General features: G+C 36.5%; 2 protein-coding genes across 3 annotated transcripts; both read right to left on the minus strand.

Moving 5' to 3' along the window:
* Positions 1 to 1,511: 1,511 nt before the first annotated feature.
* On the minus strand, positions 1,512 to 19,560 carry LOC132149612 (monocyte to macrophage differentiation factor-like). 2 transcript variants are annotated; one of them, XM_059558998.1, is made up of 7 exons: positions 19,415 to 19,560; positions 11,346 to 11,427; positions 11,069 to 11,229; positions 9,390 to 9,464; positions 5,402 to 5,503; positions 4,232 to 4,301; positions 1,512 to 1,715 (listed from the first exon to the last, which is right to left on the minus strand). In XM_059558998.1, exons 2-7 carry the CDS (start codon positions 11,421 to 11,423, stop codon positions 1,512 to 1,514), a joined length of 690 nt encoding a protein of 229 aa, XP_059414981.1. In that variant the 5' UTR covers positions 11,424 to 11,427; positions 19,415 to 19,560. The 2 variants fall into 2 exon arrangements, with proteins under 2 accessions (XP_059414981.1, XP_059414980.1); XM_059558997.1 differs by lacking the exon at positions 19,415 to 19,560 and adding an exon at positions 12,742 to 13,020.
* Positions 19,476 to 20,488, minus strand: LOC132149613 (small integral membrane protein 36-like). Its single transcript, XM_059558999.1, has one exon. It carries the CDS (start codon positions 19,885 to 19,887, stop codon positions 19,594 to 19,596), a length of 294 nt encoding a protein of 97 aa, XP_059414982.1. The 5' UTR covers positions 19,888 to 20,488; the 3' UTR covers positions 19,476 to 19,593.
* Between the last annotated feature and the right edge of the window lie 585 nt (positions 20,489 to 21,073).

Below are 21,073 nucleotides of genomic sequence, written 5' to 3' on the forward strand. Positions count from 1 at the left end.
TAGATTACTTTGGTAATGTATCTGTTTCTAAATGGTACATTTCTTTAATCATTTAAAAAACATGGACTGAAACACAAGATGAAATGAACAAACACACAAGCATGAGAGTTTCTGCTTGCGTTTATTAACACTTTAGAAACTTATTCGGTGTTCGTTGGACACCTTTAGTCTTTATAGTGACTTCAGCACCAGAATGATGTGCGATGAGAACATCAGAAGCGTTAGAGGGGGTTAAGTAGTTGGATTTACAGAAGGTCACTGCAGAATTATGTGCCAAAACGTGATGTAGAAAAAGATTTTACAAAAGTCTGTCCCAGAGTACAAGAGCGGATCGAAGTCCAAACACATCTCATCAAACATCATAACAATACCCCGCATTCCCGACCTGACGGTAAAAAAAACAGGACATTTTACTGTATAATCCACCTGCAAATAATCTAATAGCATATGAAGAAAAATGTGTAGAAAACTGGCTTCATATCCTAACTTTATTTTTCAATTACAGGAGGAAAAAGATACTATGGATATTCCAACACAATGTGAGAAGGAAAAAAACGTTTATTGACCACAGTGAAATTATTATAAAACAAAAGCTTCAGCTTTGGAGTGAAAACAGTTCAATACGCAAGATTCCTGATTCATATCATATCAGTGCAAAGTCAAAGTCAAAGTGCGATGGAAGCCCAACGCTTTCACAGTGTCACAGCGTCTCCTGCAGAAACCAGTGAAGGTCCTGGGAGCCAGAAAAGATGACAGTGAGCGTCTTGTTCAGCAGGGGGTGAAATATGACCCGTTTTTGTCAGATTCATCATAACAGACACTGGATGCCGTTCTAATGTCATTGGTTAACACTTCTTAATCAAAAACTCATCGAATATTGTGCTGAAATCGAGAAGCATCACAAAGTGTGTCTGTGGTTCAGGCGGTGAGTAAAACCATCCTAAATCATCATAAGCCTTGTTGTGCAGAGAAGCGTTCAACATCGTTTCTATCCACCATCAGCCTACAAATGGAGTATCAAAGAGAAGTGCTTCTTCCTGTTAGAAAAGTGCAGCATAGAAAAAAAGAGCTGAAAGAGCAGAAACACGGGGGAAGGAGATGCCAGGAGTGTAGAAAACCACCAGCGCATTCGTAGAAAACAACTAAACGCACATCTGAAGTAAAAACCCAGTGAGTTGAGATGCAAAAATATAGATTTGATTCCAAAAGTTGCACGAGTAAAGAAAAGTAATTCACTACAGTTGATATGAAACTGCTACTGAGTGTGAGAGTGGGACTGAATGCATATTAAAAAGAATCACAATTCATCTGCTTCCAGCAGAATATATTTACATAATACTGAAGAAAATGGGAAAAACACACAAACATTGCTGTCTAGTTGCAACTGTGGCAAATGTGCATTCAGGACTGACACACACACACACACACACACACACACTTGACTGCTTCCAGTTGGTTAGAAAAACCGTAAACATTGCATGGTCGTTCTGTTAAACTGTTAGTGTTGATGCTCAAACATCCCTGATGTCCTCCAGCGAGGGACTGTGGTACAGGTACTCATAGATGGCGTAATAGTGGATGGCGGCAGCAAGAGCCACGAATATGTGCCAGATGGCATGAGCGAATGGAATCACGCCGTCCGATTTGAAGAAGACGACGCCCAGGCAGTAGACCAAGCCTCCGAACGCCAGCTCATACAGCCCGTCTGTGTTATTCTGATCAAAACAAGAATGACACACAGTCACTGACATGGACATCAGTGAATAATGTTGTGTTTTTACACATTTGACATATTGACAGCAGACAAAAATCATCCATCAAGGGTTCGAAAGGGAACACTGATGCTATAGAATAACCATTTTTGGTTCCCCAAAGAACCTTTCTGTGTTCAGTTCTTAATAGAACCTTTTTTTTTTCTTAGTGTGAAGAACATAAAAAAATACAAATAAAATATTTCCACTTTGAAGAAGCTTTTGTGCAATGAAAAGATAGTTAAAGATTATTTATGGAAACATAGACTGTCAATTTAAAGGTTAAGTTTAGGTTAAGTTAAAAGGTTAGTTCAGGTTAAGTTAAAGGTTAAGTTAAGGATAAGTTCAGGTTAAGTTAAAGGGTAAGTTCAGGATAAGTTCAGGTTAAGTTAAAGGTTAGTTCAGGTTAAGTTAAGGATAAGTTCAGGTTAAGTTAAAGGGTAAGTTCAGGATAAGTTCAGGTTAAGTTAAAGGTTAGTTCAGGTTAAGTTAAGGATAAGTTCAGGTTGAGTTAAAGGGTAAGTTAAGGATAAGTTCAGGTTAAGTTAAAGGGTAAGTTCAGGATAAGTTCAGGATATTTTCATGTTTTATTTTACAACAAAAACATCAGTAATATGCCCTTGTTTTTGTTTTACCACTTTTTTTTTGCTCTTTTTATATTTCATTAAAAAATATGGGCTTCCAAGAAAAAAAAAACATTCCCCCACTATAAAGATTCTTTTGCTCAATGGAAAGATTCCATGGAGTTTAAAAGTTCTACATGAAACCTTAGATGCCTATAAAGAACCTTTATTTTTTAAGAGTGTAGCCGACTATAATTACACTGCAGATGTGTAAAAGGCAGCCGAACAATATTTTGATAGTATTTTCATGTAGAGTGTTTAACAGAGTAGACAGAATTAAGAATGTTGTAGAAAACCCTGAAACAAGTTTGCATTTAAGCACTTCAATGGATTTGCTTTGAAGGGGCTTTTGATTCAATGCCTAAAATAAGATCCATGGTTAACACAGGTTAAGCTCGGGTTAAGTTCAAGATATTGTCACGTTTTATTTTAAAACAAAAATACATCAGTAATACACCCTTGCGATTTCATTCTAAAGCTTTTACTTGTCTTGAAAAAGATAGTCACTAACAAGAGGCTAAACTGGACTCTAGAGGTTGTTGAGGACATCAGACATCATCGGCCTGAACAGATAAACTCATCTACTCACTAGTCCACTTTTACAGCCTTGTTGTGTTTTTAAAAATCATGCTCTTGCAAACTAACCTAACTAGCCTTTTTTAAATAAAGATTAGAAGTTATTGGATTCCTAAAGATGGTGTCGTTCAAGTCATGTGACTGGTTTAGTCCGTGGCCTATGGTTAACTTTTTACTTCTGCTGATGCATTAAGGCTTCAAAATTTAAAGAAAGTTGTGAAGATCATCATAATATATATATTATTTTTTTAAAAATCATAACCTTTTGTTGGTCACAGAGTTTATTTTCTGAAATAATCCAAAAGCCAAAGGAAAATTAGAGTTTTGAATGCAGGGAGTTTTATTTGGTGCCCCTAAGTGTTTCCAAACAAGTGTAACTACTGCTCCCAACCACAAGGTGGCCTCAGTGTCTGTGACAGGGGACGTGTGTGTGTGTGTCTGTTGAACACAGTTCTGCTGCTGTCTTTGACTCCAACAGCCATATGAATCCAAAGCAAAAGTTGTGTTTTAGTTCAATAGTGTTTGAATTTCAAAGCACCCCTGTTTGCTTACTACACCAAACCTTAATTGTATTGTATAATGCATACTGTAAACAGGTGCTGTATTTATACTATATTTGAAAGGATGAATCTCACAAAACCTGTCAAACCATGCCTGGATTATATTTCACCCAGACAAAGTCAAAAAAAGTTATTGAAATCTATTGTGTTTTAGGACTACAAAGATTTCTTGTTACACTGTTCTCAATTAATGTAGTATATGTGTAACACAACCTAAACCTAAACTTTTTTTTTTTTTAATTTGCCACATAGCAACCAAGGTTTTGATCTATTCTAATCAGGAGTGCCAGTTACAGGAAAAACCTGATGTGACTCCAAACTCTGTTGTGTCTGATTCTAAACGGTGAAAATCCCAGATCAGTGAGTCAGCAGCAACTGCCAGATCGTCTCACTCACAGTGATGATGGATATTTCAGGTGTGACAGGTTAACATGACAGCCTGAGGACTGAAGCTGGTCAGATTTCATTCAGGGGAACATTCTGGCGTCGTCAAACATCATGCGGACTAAACATTTCGTTTCCTTCACATCCATAATTCGGTTATTTTCAGCCGTTTGTTGATGCTCAACGCAATATAATTTAGATATTTCCATCCACCACAGTGAATCCTCCTACACGAGCTTTAAATCGTCAGGTTAATTAGGGGTCTGCTAATTAGTACTTGGCCTTATGGATCAGATTAAGTTGATGAGCTCAACAGGAAATGAGCTCACAGACTCACCATTGATGTCACCACCAGCGCAGGAAAGAAGCCCATGGTCAGATAAAACGCCAGCTCCACTAACTTATACCTGCACAAACACACACTTCATTATCACACAAATAAATGATGACAATTAAACATCTCTTTCACTTACGGGGAAGTTCTACAGGTAAATATGGGTAATTGAGTTCATCGTCTATTGTGTGTTTAATTACCCATTACGCTGTATGGGACTTTTAAATGTAAAATAACTGCGCTTGCCTTAAATAAATCACAAGCTATTGAAGCCCGTTTCCACCACTGAATAAAAACTAAAAAGTTTTTTAAACAAACGATTTTTCTCACAATTTTGCCTTTTTTTCCTAATAATTGCGCAATACAAACTTGCAATTCTGACTTTTTTTTTTCTTAGAATTGCATGATACAAACTCGTAATTGTGAGTTACTCATAATTGTGAGATACAAACTTGCGATTCTGAGAAACAGTCAGAATTGTGTGATATAAACTCGCAATTGCGAGACAGTCACAATTTTGAGAAATTTGCGAGTTGATATCATGCAATTATGAGAAAAAAGTCAGAATTGCAAGTTTTTAATCTCGCAATTCTGACTCCATATCTCCCAATTGTGAGTTCATAAAGTATCTCGCAATTATGATTTTTTTTTAATTGCAATTGCGAGTTTGTCTCATGCAATTATGAGAAAAAAAGGTCAGAATTTTGAGGGAAAAGTCAGTTACCTTTTTTTCTAACATTTTTATTCATTGGCTGAAATGGGCTTCCATAACAAGTTGTACATTCAACAAACAAAAAAATTAAACACTCTGTGCATGTCGATTATCAGTCTTGCCCATAATTAAGGTGTTGCACATAACACTTTTAAGCATTTTTTTATATTTAAATATTTTGTATATTAATAATTGTATAAAAAAACAATTAATAATTCATAATTTTATTAATAATAACAAATAATACAAATTATAATTTTCATATTTAATAATTTGATTGAAATACAAATGTCCTCTCTTGGGTGGCTGTATTGCATGTGACTTAGACTATCAAATTCAACTTAGTCTAGTTGTACATAAAAAACACTTTGCGTGTGTTAATGATCAATTTTGCATAATTAAGGCATGATGCCAAGGGTTATCAGATCCAGTACAAGACATTAAGTTGAAGTCAAACGTACTTCTCGTGGTAGTTAAACACATAGATGGTCCCAGCGGCCGCCATCAGCCACACGAACCAGCGCATGTGAGCAGCGAGAGGCCCGAGCTCCCGCAGATTGAGCCTGTGAGAAAAACACATCCTCATCAGTGCTCATCACGTGTGTAACCGTAACACACACACACACACCCTGATCGATCCAACAAAACCAGCCACGTCTGATTCATCATCACTGCACGGCATCCAAACAGTCTGAACTTCATGAAGTGTCAGACACAAACCAGGGCATTCTTTGAATGAATGCAGGGAAATATTGTGGTCAATCATTCAGAGGCGTAGTGTGCTATACATCAAATCTCAAGTGGCCTGTTTCATCAATCAGCAATAGAATAAAATCACCATTAACATTTTTTTGTAGTTAACTTAATATAGATCATTAGCCTACTTGTACATACTATTGCAGATACTTAATATAAGCATTCATACATATAATATAAAGTTGGATACATGAGTACATATTTACTATATAGCAAATCTCAACTGTTTAATTGCTTATTTCATTGCAAAATGTAAAATACATTATTTTGATATTAAATATCAACATCATGATTTTCTGAAACATTGTGTATTATGTGAAAACGCTACATAAATATATTTGACTAATACCGTGAAGATGTTTCTACGTTACACATGGTTTTGTACGGTTTCCCTAAGCGGCCGACGTTAATTAAAGATGCTCCTTAACAAGGGTTAAATCTCACTTTACTCCTGTGCTTGAGTTCTAAAGCTCGCTGTATTATTCACGCTCACAGAGAAAAGTGTGTAAATGCTGCGTTCGCATCAGTCACACCACTGTCAAGAAGATGACAGTTTTTTAACTGCTAGCCAAAAATGTGTTATCAGACCAAGAAGTTCACAGAAACACGCTGAAAGGTAGGGCTGGGCGATTAATCGAAAAGTAATCGAAATCGACATTAAGAACCTATAATCGATCAAATTTTCCCAGGTCGATTATTTCGATTACTTTCCCTTTAAAACACTACCGCGTGTGGAGTCACGTGACCCCGCTCCCTTACATTATTACGTTATTCCGCCGACATGTCGAGCATGGAGAGCTTAATCACTGAGACAACTGAGCAACAAGAGCAGCTTGTACCAAAGAAAAACGCAGTCTCTGTCATTTGGACACATTTTGGCTTCAGTAAGGATGACATCGAACAAAATGAAGTCAGATGTAGACACTGTAGAAAAACAGTTTCGACGTCCAAAGGTAACACCACCAATTTGTTCCAACACTTGGAGCACAATCACGGTACTGAATATGAACAGTGCATGGCTCAAAAAAATAAAAAAAAAGAGACTGACAAGCGCCCAGCAACAAGTGCCTCCGCAAAGCAGATGTCTTTAACACAAGCGTTCACAAATGCCACACAGTATGAGAAGAGTTCTAGAAGATGGAAATAAATAACTGACGCTATTTGTTATTACATCGCAAAGGATATGACTCCCTTGGCTACAGTGGAGCGAAGCGGGTTTAAACACCTCGTTAAAACTCTCGACAGAAGATACACTGTGCCATCGCGATCACATTTTTCTAAAACTGCGCTGCCAGACATGTACAAGACATGTTGTAAAAATGTAGCTGCTGAACTGAAAAATGTTCAACACTTTGCAGCCACATCTGATCTCTGGTCAAGTAGGACGATGGACCCATTCTTGAGCCTTACTTTGCACGACATTGACGACGATTGGAAGCTGCGCCAGAGATGCCTTGAGACGGCATATTTTCCAAGCGATCACACGGCAGATATGATTGCTCAAGGTCTGAAAGATATGCTTTCTGAATGGGACCTCGCGGAAGAAAAACTTTCAGCCATTACGACAGACAACGGTGCAAATGTTGTCAAAGCTGCCGCGCTTAATGGATGGATACGGCAGCAGTGTTTTGGACACCGACTACACCTTGCAATTGGTAAGTACACGTCAGCTTAATTAAATATAATAGCATTGGGATGTTATCTAATTGGGCATATCTGGTGTTTACTATATTCTGGCTAAGCTAAATTTGTTTATAAAGCACCTATATAAATGTTACAATATGCTTGATATTACAGTGTTACAATGTTAAGTTCACATTACAATGTAACAAAACACTACATCATTAAAGTAAAAATCATTGTGTTGTAAAAATGTGTTGTTAATCTGATATTATTTAAGAAATATAAGAGGCTCATTAATTTAGGTACTGTTAAAGCTTTAGGTATAAATAAAATATCGTCAATAATAATAAAAAAAAAATTATTTTTGTGTGTTTCAGAAAATGGATTGAAAGATCAACGTGTGACACGTGCAGTGAGGCCTAAAAAAAAAATTTGTTTGGTTCCGGTTTCTGACCGACCCTGTCAATTTATGTGCGACCCAAATTTATTTTATGAGACTGGGGAAGAACGGTCTTTCACACATCGTTAATTAAATTACAGTTTCCTTTAAATGCTGTTTTACACTTAAGTAATCCGTTAAAAACCATTAAGTATTGCATCAAAACCCTTTAACTGTCAATTCCTAAAGTGAGCTATAACTTAAGGTTTGGAAATCGTAACATTAAGAGAAACACGGGGGGGAGTAAACAATATATCGCGGAACAGAGAGGGCACTGACAACATGCTGACAGACAGGACATTAACATTACCAGCTTACTTTTAATATGAAACAAAGTCTCATTTGGTTATTTCACCTTTCATATGTGGTCATTTTTTAAAGAAATGTAAACAATAAATACCGTTTTGTGGCTCTTGAATGTGTCGAACAGATCGCTGTAAGTTAGATCATCAGTTAAAAACTAACTGATCGTCTCTTGCTTCTATTTAATTTATAGCATCAAAATCAAATAAACCACATAAATGAACATAACAAAGAATGTTGTTTGACTACAAAAAGATGTCTGTACACTCCGTTTTTCAAGTTCAAATCCTCCATGTTAATCTACTATGAGATCGCCTGTCAAACTCCCGCGAAGGCTTTTTGTGTGCGTGTGTGCGTTTTGCGTGTCTATGGCAACAACAGACTTCAATTTAAGTTGTTTAACATTGATGTTCAATAAATAATCATAGATAGTAGATAGTTTGTGTTTCCTTCAATTATTTTAAAATCAAGTAATGCACCCTTCATTCAAATATCTCTCACTTGTAATATGTGAGCATATTTACTGTAAAAAAACGTGTCAGTGAACCATGAGGGCAAAAAAATTTAAAATAAATAAAATAATCGTTCATTAATCGTAATCGAGTTAAAATGTACAATTAATCGAGATTTTGATTTTAGGCCAAAACGCCCAGCCCTACTGAAAGGAGCAAAAAATGACCTGTGTGAATGCACAACTCTACTCCTGCAAGTGCAAGATTGTTAGATAGGAGATACAGTTAAACATTAAACGAGGAAATGCATCGCTTGTGGATCCTGAAGCTTATATATTACACAGAAGCAAAGACTATATGGCATATTTAACATTAGAAAAAGTACCAAGCTATGAGATAATACTATAGTACTGAATGCTTACCATATACCTCATTTACAGGGTCCAATATTTCTTGAAAGAATTTGATACTTTTATTCAGCAAGGATGCATTACATGGATCAAAATTGACAGTTAAGACACTTATAATTTTATGAAATAATAATATTTCAAATAATATGACACTGAAGACTGGAGTATTGATGCTGAAAATTCAGCTTTGATCACAGGAATAAATTACATTATGTTCACATAGAAAACAGTTATTTTAAACTGTAATAATATTTCACAATTTTACTGGATTTTTTATCAAATAAATGCAGTCTTGGTGAGCAGAAGAGGCTTCTTTCAAAAACATTTTAAAAGACAAAATCGTACTGATCCCAAACATGGTATTATGGTGTCCAATAAGACAAGATAATTTAAATATAAATATGCATTTAATTTTGGAATTCTCTGAAGTGATTTAAATATGGCAGAAATGTCTAAAGAACCGTACCATGGTGTGTAAGAGGCAGCGATAAAGAAGTATATGACGACTCTGTCACACATGTGAAAGCAGTGCTCCATGGTCCTGAAAACACACAGACAGTATTCATGTAAAGTGTGGTCACAATAGAGCTTGTCTGCCTTATGCACAGAAAATGCAATTTTTATGAATATTACAGTTCATCAATAGAACATTTATAGACGGTTTCAACGGCAACAACATAAACAAATGCTACTGCGCATGCGCGCTTTTGTGGCCCTAAACTTAACTTTCGGTAGACTTCCAAATAGAATCAATAACAACAGCCAAGTCCCTCTAGAGTAGATGTTCTTTGATAACAAACAAAATATGTTTGCTGCGCAAATCAGGTGGACTTAATGAAAATGCTAATTAATTATTTCCGAGCAGGAGATGCATAAAGCGCGAGAAATAGAGGTTTCCCCAGTAACAGCTGTAAACAAAGCAGAGCTACGCTCACAAACGCTGCGTTATCAGGCATATAACATGCAAGTCTTCCTTCAGAAATAGTGATATAAAACAGTGATATTTAAACATATACATGTAAGGAATTATTATTATTAAACGTGCAGTACGTAACTCGTGTTTATTCAACGAAGCCTTTTTGAAAATCGATAAGTTTTAAAATCGTGGTGAGTCTCCGAAAATAAATAAATGTATGGGAAACACATCCCGCAGCACAACCACCTGAGCCCAACTTCAGTCTACTCATCACCTTGACTTTAACTGCGTTTGTAGAAGGCACCGCAGCCAGACCGATATACACAACACAGACCGGAAGTTAATTTAGGGCCAGGCGCGTGCGCCCGATGAAATCGTCTGTAGAATCAAACACAAAGGACGCTTTCTTTGAAGTGGTTCATGAATATGCATAAAGTATAAAAGAATACTCATACTAAAGAACAACTAAATGGTTTTCAGTGTCATGAGAACCGAAATGCACAACTTCTTAAAGGAGTGGTTCACCCAAACAATTTTAATGTACTGAACTTTCACTCACCTTCAGGCCATCCAAGATGTAAAGGAGTTTGTTTCTTCATCAGATTTGGAGAAATGTAGCATCACATCGCTTTTTCATCAATGGATCCTCTACAGTGAATGGGTGCCGTCAGAATGAGAGTCTAAACAGCTGATAAAAACATCACAATAATCCACAAGTATATTATTATTATAGTGGTTAACTTCAAACCATTGCTTCTGGCCAAAATATGAGTCCATAATCCATAATAATGTTTCCTCCAGTGAAAAAGTTAATCTCCTGTTGTCTCTTACATCAAAATCCACCAATATATTTGTTCAGAACGGTTTTGGACTGTTTTTGCTTGCTATGTGCATATTTCTCTCCTGATTCAGACCAGATGGACATTAACTGATGTACTGTATTGCTGTGGATTACTGTGATTGGCTGTTTGGACTCTCATTCTGACGGCACCCATTCACTGCAGAGCATCCATTGGTGAGCAAGTGATGTAATGCTACATTTCTCCAAATCCGTTCTCAACAGACTCTACATCTTGGATGAGCTGAGGGTGAGTAGATTTTAGGCACATTTTTGTATGACCTCTTCCTGTAATGCAGTGACACTCATGGAACAGTAATTTAATGATTCAGTCTTGCATTTAAATGTCACTCCCACAGTTCTGTGTGATGCTGTACGACGGCAAACACACCGCATGTGGCTCTTTTTCCAGGAAATGATGTGAAAGACCGTGGAGACGAGGAACAGAGCGATCAGACCCATGCCGTACACCCAGGCCGTGATCCGCTCCCAGCGGTCATCTGACAGCCGGTGTAACAGAGCCATTCCCACGAACGCCGGCACAATCAGCAGCTGCAGAGGTAAGCGTTTAATACATAAGATTTAAGAATGTCACATCTTCACGACTCCAAATGAGCATTCAGGTGGATCTCTTTGATTGTGTTCATTAAAGAGTGAAGGTTTGTTACCGCGTGGGTGTAGCAGTTGGCCGCGTGCTCGTAACACGTGGGCTGGTAACGGCAGTTTGCACTCGCCCGGGTGTTCATAAACCTGAAACACAACAAACAGTGCATTTCTATTCAGTAACAAACCAGAAATAAGAGACCGATTCCATCTGATGCATGCTTGGACCAAATTAAATAATTTTATGCAGAAGTATTACATCAGAATGTTTTCATGACAAATATATTTCCAAAATATACACTCCAACATTTCTATGTGATGATCTATGTGATATCTAATTAGACTCAGTTAAATGCTTGTTAAGAGACAATAACTGTCATTTATTCTTCTGTATCAGTCTAAAATATAAATGGAAAATATGTACAGAAAACATAGGCATGAGTTTGTGAGCGTAGACAGCACTAATTTGTCCCAGATATTCCTCTATCACTGATGAGGATCTCCATCAGCACACGGACACCAGCTGGAGGACGAGAGCTCATAGTCTGCAGTGTGACTCATACAGATGTGCTGCTTCTCTCAGGTGTGTTTCCTCGTTTGTATTACTTCAGTCCTAAACTCCTCAAGGATGCAGCATTGATGTCAAACATGGTGTGTGGTGCTGTGCTGCATGCTCACTAAAAACACACATGCATCCGAATCCATGCTGCATTCCCTGTGTCCCAATTCTGACACTGCTGCTGTTTGGAGAGCAGATATCAGACCAGAAAACCACAATCAGACTGCATAGAGAATCTGATTTCAAAGCAACGTCTGAGCTCTAAACTGAGCATTTCTCTGGCATGATCAGACCACAGGGCATGTTTGAACTTAATATAGGTTTTGATCCATGAATAAAGCTTGCATCTATAAGAGAATAACAACTAATGGCATAGGAATAACATCTGTTACTGCATAAAGAGATCAGGTCACAGGACGAGCTTCGTTCTCAGTGCATAGTCTGATTCCTGCATCCCAAACAAAGTTCATGGTCTGATCTGTGATTATACATAATATAGCCAACAAACACATGATCTGTAATATATGCATGGTTTTATCGCCAAATAGAAAGACAATAAACCCTTATTGGCTTGATTTGCACTGTATGGTCTCTAAATAGAGAATACAGGGTCAGTAAAAGGCATGTTCGGCTATGTATGCATGATCTGAACACATTAATAAAGATCTTGCATTGAAATAAATGCATCACATGAGGATGTGCCTGTATGTCAGTGAGCTGTCTGATCTCAACATGGCACAAAATCAATAAAGATGCATCTGATCTGATCTCTGGATATAGTTTACAAGATGAAGCATGCCATGGTTTCTGAACAAACATCCTCTATGAATAAAGATATAACCAGGACTAACTTAGAGACAAGACAGAGCATCGTAATCGGACACGTTCGCCTCTGCACTCACCTCTGGAAACTGTTAACCCTCTTCATCTCGCCAATTCACGAATAAAAACACAGTAAATTAATCAGATGATGAATATGAATCAGATGTCCGAGGCCTGCGACGAAATCCCCATTCACAAAAAATCAATCCCCGGTCGAAACGAAACGCGTCCCTGCCACCACAACTGCTCAGATACACCCGAAATCATCCGTAAGAGTCCGTTCTGTCACATCATCCCATCTCGCGCCCGATCCCTCTCTCTTTCTGTGCCTGTAGAAAGCCGGAATTGTACATTTTAAGATTTTTTTTCTCGGCACACTTGATTGACGGGGACTTCAGCCAATGGGAGCGCGGTTGGCGTGAGGAGGTCGATGCGCTCAACCAATCATCAGCAGGAATGATAAGGCTTTGTTTGACGAAACAATGGAGGGCGGGGCGTACGGTGTCGAGAGAGTTGCCATACTTGTCGGAGTGTGTCTTGTTATTTAAAAGTGACACTGAAAAGGACAAATGACGCCTTACCTTTGTCATTCAGTTAAATGACAAAAACTATAACTATTAAGTGTAACTGTAACCTAAACCTAATGATGTGAGCAGCATACCAGCTTTAGGCTACTTCTTATTTCTCAAATGTTCTGTCTGGACATGTGCAATCCTTACAGTACCTTGGAGTACCTCCGTGGTATTTGCATGTGATAATCACTGACCGCTTTGGTGTCCAAGGACACATTTAATAGTCAATACTATCAAGTAGCATAGGCTAGCATGTAAATATGGTATATGGACATAGTAATCATCCACTTTCAGAGCATGTGGTTTACCAGGTGATACCATAGCCCTCCATCTGCCGTTTTGTAGGTGTACACCTCTGATCTTCTGATATCATCAAATTGACATCATTGCCATGAGTGCCTTTCTCTCAGTTTGATTGAATATGTGCTGTAGCCTATGTGTAATTGTGCTCCTGTTTTTGTTCTGAATTTCCCCTCGGGATGCAGGAATATTAGTTCTTCTGAAGGATTTTGTGTATGAACACACACACACACACACACACACACACACACACACACTTGTTTGTTTTTGAGTAAAGTGTGTTCATCCCATAGGCGTAATGGTTTTTATACTGTACAAACTGTATATTCTTTGGCCCTACACCAACCCTACACCTAACCCTAACCCTCACAGGAAACTTTGTGCATTTTTACTTTCTCAAAAAAAAAAAAATCATTCTATATGATTTATAAACGTTTTGAAAAATGGGGACATGGGTTATGTCCTCATAAGTCACCCTCTCCTTGTAATACCTGTGTCATACCCATGTCATTATACAGAATTGTGTCCTGATATGTCACAAAATTACGCCCACAAACACACACACACACATACACATACTCACACACACACACACACACACACACACACACACACACTGTGTGTGATGGAATACATGTTGCAACTAATGCTGAAGGCAAATTTGCACAATATTAATGTGAAACAGTGTGTTTGGTTGAAGAGCCACCATGGCTTCTCTAGGAAAAATGTTATAAAAAAATACATCCAAACATCCTCCAGAAATGAAGTTTTCTTGTTCTGAGAGAAGCTGTCAAATTGTTTTTCATTGGTGCAAGCATAAATCGTAGTTTTCCTTAAAGTAGGCTACTGTTGTATACCATGCAAGAACTTTGTTGAATATTAATATGGTAATCATTCAGTACCATGTCGACAGTAACAACATCTATTAACTGTACTGCAGACATATTTACCTGTCTTACTGAAGGTCTAATCACCTCTTAAGAAAAATATGTTCTAAGAACGTTTTGCTAAAGTTATGAAAATGTTATACGTCTGAATATTCTTGGACGTTTTTAAAACGAAAATTTGTGGTTATGTGAATGTTAGAGACATTGTTAAGGGAATGATCCATTTTAGAATTTAGCAAACATTGTGTTAAGGTCACTTATAGAATGTTCTCTGAACCATCTGAAATAAGGAGTAATATAAAAAAAAAAAAAAAAAACTTAAGACGTTAGTCCAACTAAACTGTTTCAGAAACTCATTCCATAATCATTCCTGTGCTAACATTTTGAGAACATTATTAAAGACCAGATAACTTTGAACAAATGTCCTTTCAACATAACTAAAACAATGTTTGTTTGTAACATTTAGAGAACCTTACCAGAAAAGGTTCTCTAGAAAGGTTCTCTTAACGTTATGCGCAAACATTCTTAATTGAACATGCATTCAAAGTTATCATGGTCTTTAATAATGTTCTTAAAAATTAAACACAAATACTTTGTTCATGGTAATTTTTTTCTGTAACGGTGTAGTTGGTCGTTCCTTTAGGTTTTTTTTTTTTTTTTTTTTTTTTTTTTAATATACATAAAAGTAAAGTAAACTGGAATGTTTCTTAGGATTTGCATAACCAAGTGTTTTTTTTTTTTTTTTTTGAATGCTCTGAGAACATTCAGAAATAAAATTGTCATAACTCAATGGGAATGTTAGCAAAATGTTCTTAGTCTATTCTGACGGTGGCCATGTGTCTGCGTTTAAACCCTTCATCAGAACGGTTCTTTCCTGTGGTACAGTTACATCCCACAATGCACCAGAAATACAATCGAGCATGCAGCCACATGCATCAAACAATAAAAAAATATTGCAAGCAAAACTGCAGCAAATAAGTAAGTCCTGAAAACCTGTGAGTTTTATTTGCAGGACAGATAGAGGACAATGTAGAGCACTATATGAGTTTAAATGACAACAAACCCAAGCATTGGATAATGTGTGCTTTAGTTTTTTAGGCAAATGCAAGATAACCGTATCCACATAAATCCACCACAGCCCTTCTTCTTCCGCTTAACCTCTTCTGTAATGAACACAGAGACACAATAACAGAGGCCCTAGAAGCCATGTGCGTTTATGGAAATTGCAATCATTGCATGGTAGTCAAACCCAAAACATCCCGGCTCACAGAAAGCTGCATGCTCTTTATGCTCGAATGAGTCCAGTGTGGCTCGAGGAAGTAAAGAGGGATAGATAAACCGGGGGAATTACACTAAGACACTAACAGGAAAGCTGATCCTTCTCTTCCTCCTTGAAATCTTTCATGACGCATTTACAGTCAAATCTTCTGTTCCTGTCTGCAAACATTAAGATACGGAGCCAACAAACATATAATCTAAGAACGTTTTTCTAATGTTCCCATTAAGTTTTGAAAATGTTACTTCTGAATGTTCTATAAGTTCCATATGTTAAATGTTCCATGTATACTGTATTATGCAAATATTAAAGGGATAGTTCACCTGAAAATGAAAATACTTTAATTTAGACAGCCGTCACTGTTTAAAAACCCTGTTTAAGCATTTTTCCTCTGCTGAACACAAAATATATTTTGGAGATTGTATGTTTTTCCAGACTATGGTTACGTCAACTATTTGGTTGACAAAGTTCTTCAAAATATCAACAGCTGTACGAAATTCATACAGGTTTGAAACAGCATTGGAGGAGCAAATGATGACAGAATTTTCATTCATAGGGTGAACTATCCGCTTTAAGGCAACATCACATTTTATAATTGTTTAAATTATGGGATTGTTACATTTGATGGTTCTCGGAACATTCTGAAACAAAGATAGTATTAAAATCGTGAGATGACTTAAAATTTCACAAATGCAATGAATAACATTTCAGTGACAAACATGCTGACAGACCTGGAGCCCCAAACACAGCACTGACCTCCCAGAATCCTCTCTGTCTGTCTACTGACAACACTGACAGAACCTGTCAGGACCGTCCCGCATCAAACATGCTCTTTGAGCCTATTTCTGTCCCAGGTCTGTCCTCAGTCAGTTGTTCCCTTGCATTAAAATAACACCAATCAAAACTCTATTCTAGCTAACAGAGCTTATGCTAAAACTCTGCTTGTATTTTGCTAGGATCTTCATTAAAGAGCCCATAAAATATTTTGATGAGGAATTGTCTTAATGGAGATTAAACTGAAAGTATATGTGTCTGGTTTTGAACGGGTAGGGGATCATCTTACGTTTGTTTGTGGGACATAGCACTATCTTCTGTTATCTTTACATTATTCACCCTGTGCTACGAGTCACTCAACCTTTGAAACAGACAGTGTGTGTATGTGTGTGTGTGTGTGTGTGTGTGTGTGTGTGTGTGTGTGTGTGTGTGTCAATGATGGTTCAACTTCTAAAGATATGACTGTGTTAAAATATCATATCTAATCAACACCGCTGTGAGCTGGCAAGCATTTTTATGATGCTTTATTTGAATAAATGATACATTAGGGCCTACACACAGAAGTGTCCCATGCTAGCCATAATTTGCATTAATAGTAGCCTAACTAGCTTTACAACAGTTCAAAAGTTTGAGGTTGGTAAAAAAGTTGGTTTTTAAATTAAAAAGGTTTTTGGTTTTTGAAAGAAGTCTCTTTTGCTCACCAAGGCAGCATTTATTTGATCAAAAATACAAAAATACAATTTCAAATAAGTGTTTTCTATGTCAATCTGTTAAAATACAATTAATTCCTGTCATCAAAGCTGGATTTTCAGCATCAATATTCCAGTCTTCAGTGTCACGTGATCCTTCAGAAATCACTGTAGAAAAATATTATAATATGCTGATTTGCTTCATATTTTTTTGTGAAAACTGTGGTACATTATTTTTTAATGTATTAAAAGTATTCTTGTATTAAAAAATAAATCTCACTGACCAAACCTTTTAACAGTACAGTGTTACTACTGAAGAAAAACAAAACAAAAACATATTAAATTAATTATGGCTGCAGCAACTAATCAATAAATAATCAACACTGGCAGTAGTTGACTAATGAATAAGTTTTTGAATTTTTATAAATCCAGTATATATTTTTAAATGTATTATAATTGTTATGATTTAAATATTTTATTAATTTTATTATTGCTTATTATATATATATATATATATATATATATATATATATATATATATATATATATATATATATATATATATATATATATATTTTTTTTTTTTTGTATTGCTTATATTTAAATTTTTACTCATTTTATAGCCTTCACTTTGTTTGTAGGACAAGATTTTCATTTTAAAACATAAAGTGTGGTTTCATTCCACCAAATGATTAATCAAACAATTAGTTGCATCTCTAAAATGTATTTTATGTCTTTTAATAGGTGTTTATAAATATCTAATCCTGTAATATATGTCCTGCATTCGTTTAAGTGTCTCCCCTATGAGAAAACGAAGTATAAAAATAGCTAGTAAGTACGAAGTAGGATGACGAGAAGCTCAGCGGCTATAATGGGGTCAAGATCTCTGTGACAAAACAGCGAGTCAAACCCTCACGGCACATCCAAACAAAAACATTGAACAGTTTCAGTTTAACCTCTAAACAACCTCAGCTGTGGTTTCCTGATGGATAATCTAATCCACAAGCCAATGAGATCAATGTGTGTGAGCCGTCAACTCAGAATAGATGCAGGATGTTCAGAAACCAATCACTGGCACAGAAATGTCTGACCTCCATTTCACTGATTCATGGGTCAAACAAAAAGACTCTTTGCTCTCTTATAGCTCAGGAGACTTAATGACATTGTCTGTTACATCACATTTAAATGCCAGATCTGTCTCAGATGTTTCTCCAGAAACAGTATTGTGATCACCTGCTAATTGGCTAATAAGTTCCTCCCAAATTTAGGTTATAAAAACATGGGGACATTGTTTTAACGTTTCTATAATGGTTAAAATGTCCAGTCTTACAGGTTATATAAACTATTCTTACAGCGTTCTGCTAACTTTATTTATCAATTACTAACATTATTTAAATCTTTTTTATATTCTAAGAATGTTTTTAATAGTTATTATAATTTTTCGTCATGATTCGAATGTTATTTAAATGTTTCTTATAGTGTTCTACTAACTTTTTTTTCACCCAACATATACAATTTTTTGTATAATGTTTACATTTAAAAAGATTTTGTGATTAAAATGTTATTTAAAAGTGACTAAAATGTTTCTTAAAATTAAGTCCTAATTTTATTTCTACTCAAAGTATAACATTATTTTAACGTTTGTTTAAAGCTTACAAAAACATTTCTTAGAACATTCAAGTACAAATAACATAATTCCAAGAATGTTGTCTAAGAATGTTTTCGCTCAAAATTACGAGAATGTACATCAAATATCAATAAAGTTATAAGGATGTTCAATATATATTATCTTAAGAACGTTTTGTCCTTGAATTATTAAAAAAATAAACATTAGTATGAGTGAGTGTAAGTTGTGAGGGAACGCTTTAAGTAATTTTACAGTACAGTACTGTAAAATGTACAGAATTTGGAAGTAAATGCGAACCATCATCTTATAATTTACAGTGAAAAATCCCCAGCGTAAGACTTATTTACAATAAATTTGAGTACAGTCCTAAAATGTTGCTACAGTTAACGGTAAAGTTCTGGCAAGCTGCACTGCTGACGATTTCTTTACCGTAAATTTCACTGAGTGTTCAAATCATTCAGTCCTGAAAGAATCGTTTAGGTGCACACTAAGATTTTGGTTCCCTGAACGAGAACAAACCTCCTCTTGTTCTCCCCTGAATCTCAAAGCTGTTCAAGAAAAACAGATGAGATATTAATTAGATGGGTTTTGTTGTTGTTGTTGTTGTTGTTGTTGTTGTTTTACTCACCGTTTCTCCTGCTAATCCAATCCTGATGTGATTCAATCTCACACAGAAGTTATGAGTTATAAAAAAAGATGTTTTATGCAAGTTATAAAATGATAGATACACTTTGTGTATGTACAGTAGATAGAAAAGATAACGTGTGCTGTTGAGCAGCTGTTATCAGTCCGTCTCCTTCCAGTCTGTCAGACCAAAGTACTCTTTTTCTCGGCACCAGGAGGATCGTAACTGGTCATCATCTTGTTCTGGTCCCACCTGGCATTGGCGGGTGAACTCTGCATGACCACCAGCCGGATGGGAGCTGTGTTGATGTTGGGCTCGGGGTCGGGTGCGTACTCCTTGGTGGGGTCCTTGCCCTGGCAGTCGTAGAGGATGCAGGAGATGAGGAAGACGAGGAGGAGGATGACATAGCTGGCGATCAGGATGATGAGGTTGAGGGTGACCGGGTCTATCTCCACATCGTCAGCGATGAAGCTCATGGTGGCGGCGGGACGGTGAAGGACTGAGACGTGAGGAGTGTGAGCTGTATATCAGGACAGATAAACCTGTGAGGGATTAGTTGACACAAATCTCCCTCTCATTCTGTCTCTCTCTCCTTCACTGTCTGTCCGTCCGTCCGTCTCCCAATTCAATTCAGTGCTTTATTGGCACATTGACTACTAATCGTACATCTGTATCGCCAGAGCATTTGCAGCTTATGTCTGTCTCAGTTTTAATGTGTTTTATTGGCATCACAAACACGTTTGTACTGCCAAAGCATTTGCAGATAAGTTGCATATTAGGGCAAAATAAAAATAGTGCATAACAGTGCCCTGATAATACAGTGTTTAATGGACAAAGAAAGATAAAACGGCTGGTGTTTGACGATAAAAACAGTGTATGGGTCTAAAAATACTTTAATACACGGCAGACGTGTTACATTTAGCTTTTTCAGTATGTAGAACAAGACTGGATGAAGAAATCAGGAGTCCAGTCTAAAAGTAACTACAGCTCATATTCAGATTTATACACATAGACCTAATGGTTTGGGTCCATTAGACCCTTATGTTTTTAAGACTGCATTTATTTATTCAGAAATATAGTACAAATCTTAAAACAGACACAATTTCAAAATAAATGTTTTCTATTTGAATAAGTAGTTTACTCCTGTGATCAAAGCTAAATTTTCAGCATCAATTCTCCAGTCTTCAGTGTCACATTCTGATATGATGATTTGCTGCTCAAGAAACTTTTCAGATTATAATGTTGAAAACAGCTATGCTGCTTCATATTTTTGTGGAAAATATGTTTTTTATATATATAAATCTTGGATAAATATAAAGTTCAAAAGAACTGCATTTTTTTTTTTTGGTACAGGAAACTTGTTGAGAACTGACTTCATACATGCACTAAAATCACTGTACGCATATGCATATATATATATATTTGTAAATGCATAAATGGATGTATAAAATTGGTTTTCAAGTGACTCCAGCAAAACATTATTGCAGCCTGAAATCTAGGTTTTGATGGAGATGTTTTCTGTGTTTAATGTCTTTAAGTCACACAGACTGTGTGTGTGTGTGTGTGTGTGTGTGTGTGTGTGTGTGTGTGTGAGTGTCTGTGTGTGTGTGTGTATAATACAGCACAGGGCTCCTGTGTAATCCTAATCTTGACTGTGAGGAG

Source organism: Carassius carassius, chromosome 9 (assembly GCF_963082965.1).
Source record: "Carassius carassius chromosome 9, fCarCar2.1, whole genome shotgun sequence".
Lineage (NCBI taxonomy): Eukaryota > Metazoa > Chordata > Actinopteri > Cypriniformes > Cyprinidae > Carassius > Carassius carassius.

Bases quoted from the DNA above. Each gene is read 5' to 3' on its own strand.
- LOC132149612 (XM_059558997.1), bottom strand. From the start codon at position 12,767: ATGAAGAGGGTTAACAGTTTCCAGAG. The intron at 11,428-12,741 runs GTGAGTGCAGAG...GTTGTGTTTCAG, and splicing joins AGGGTTAACAGTTTCCAGAG to GTTTATGAACACCCGGGCGA. The intron at 4,302-5,401 runs GTACGTTTGACT...GTGTTTGTGCAG, and splicing joins GTGTTTAACTACCACGAGAA to GTATAAGTTAGTGGAGCTGG.
- LOC132149613 (XM_059558999.1), bottom strand. From the start codon at position 19,887: ATGAGCTTCATCGCTGACGATGTGGAGATAGACCCGGTCACCCTCAAC.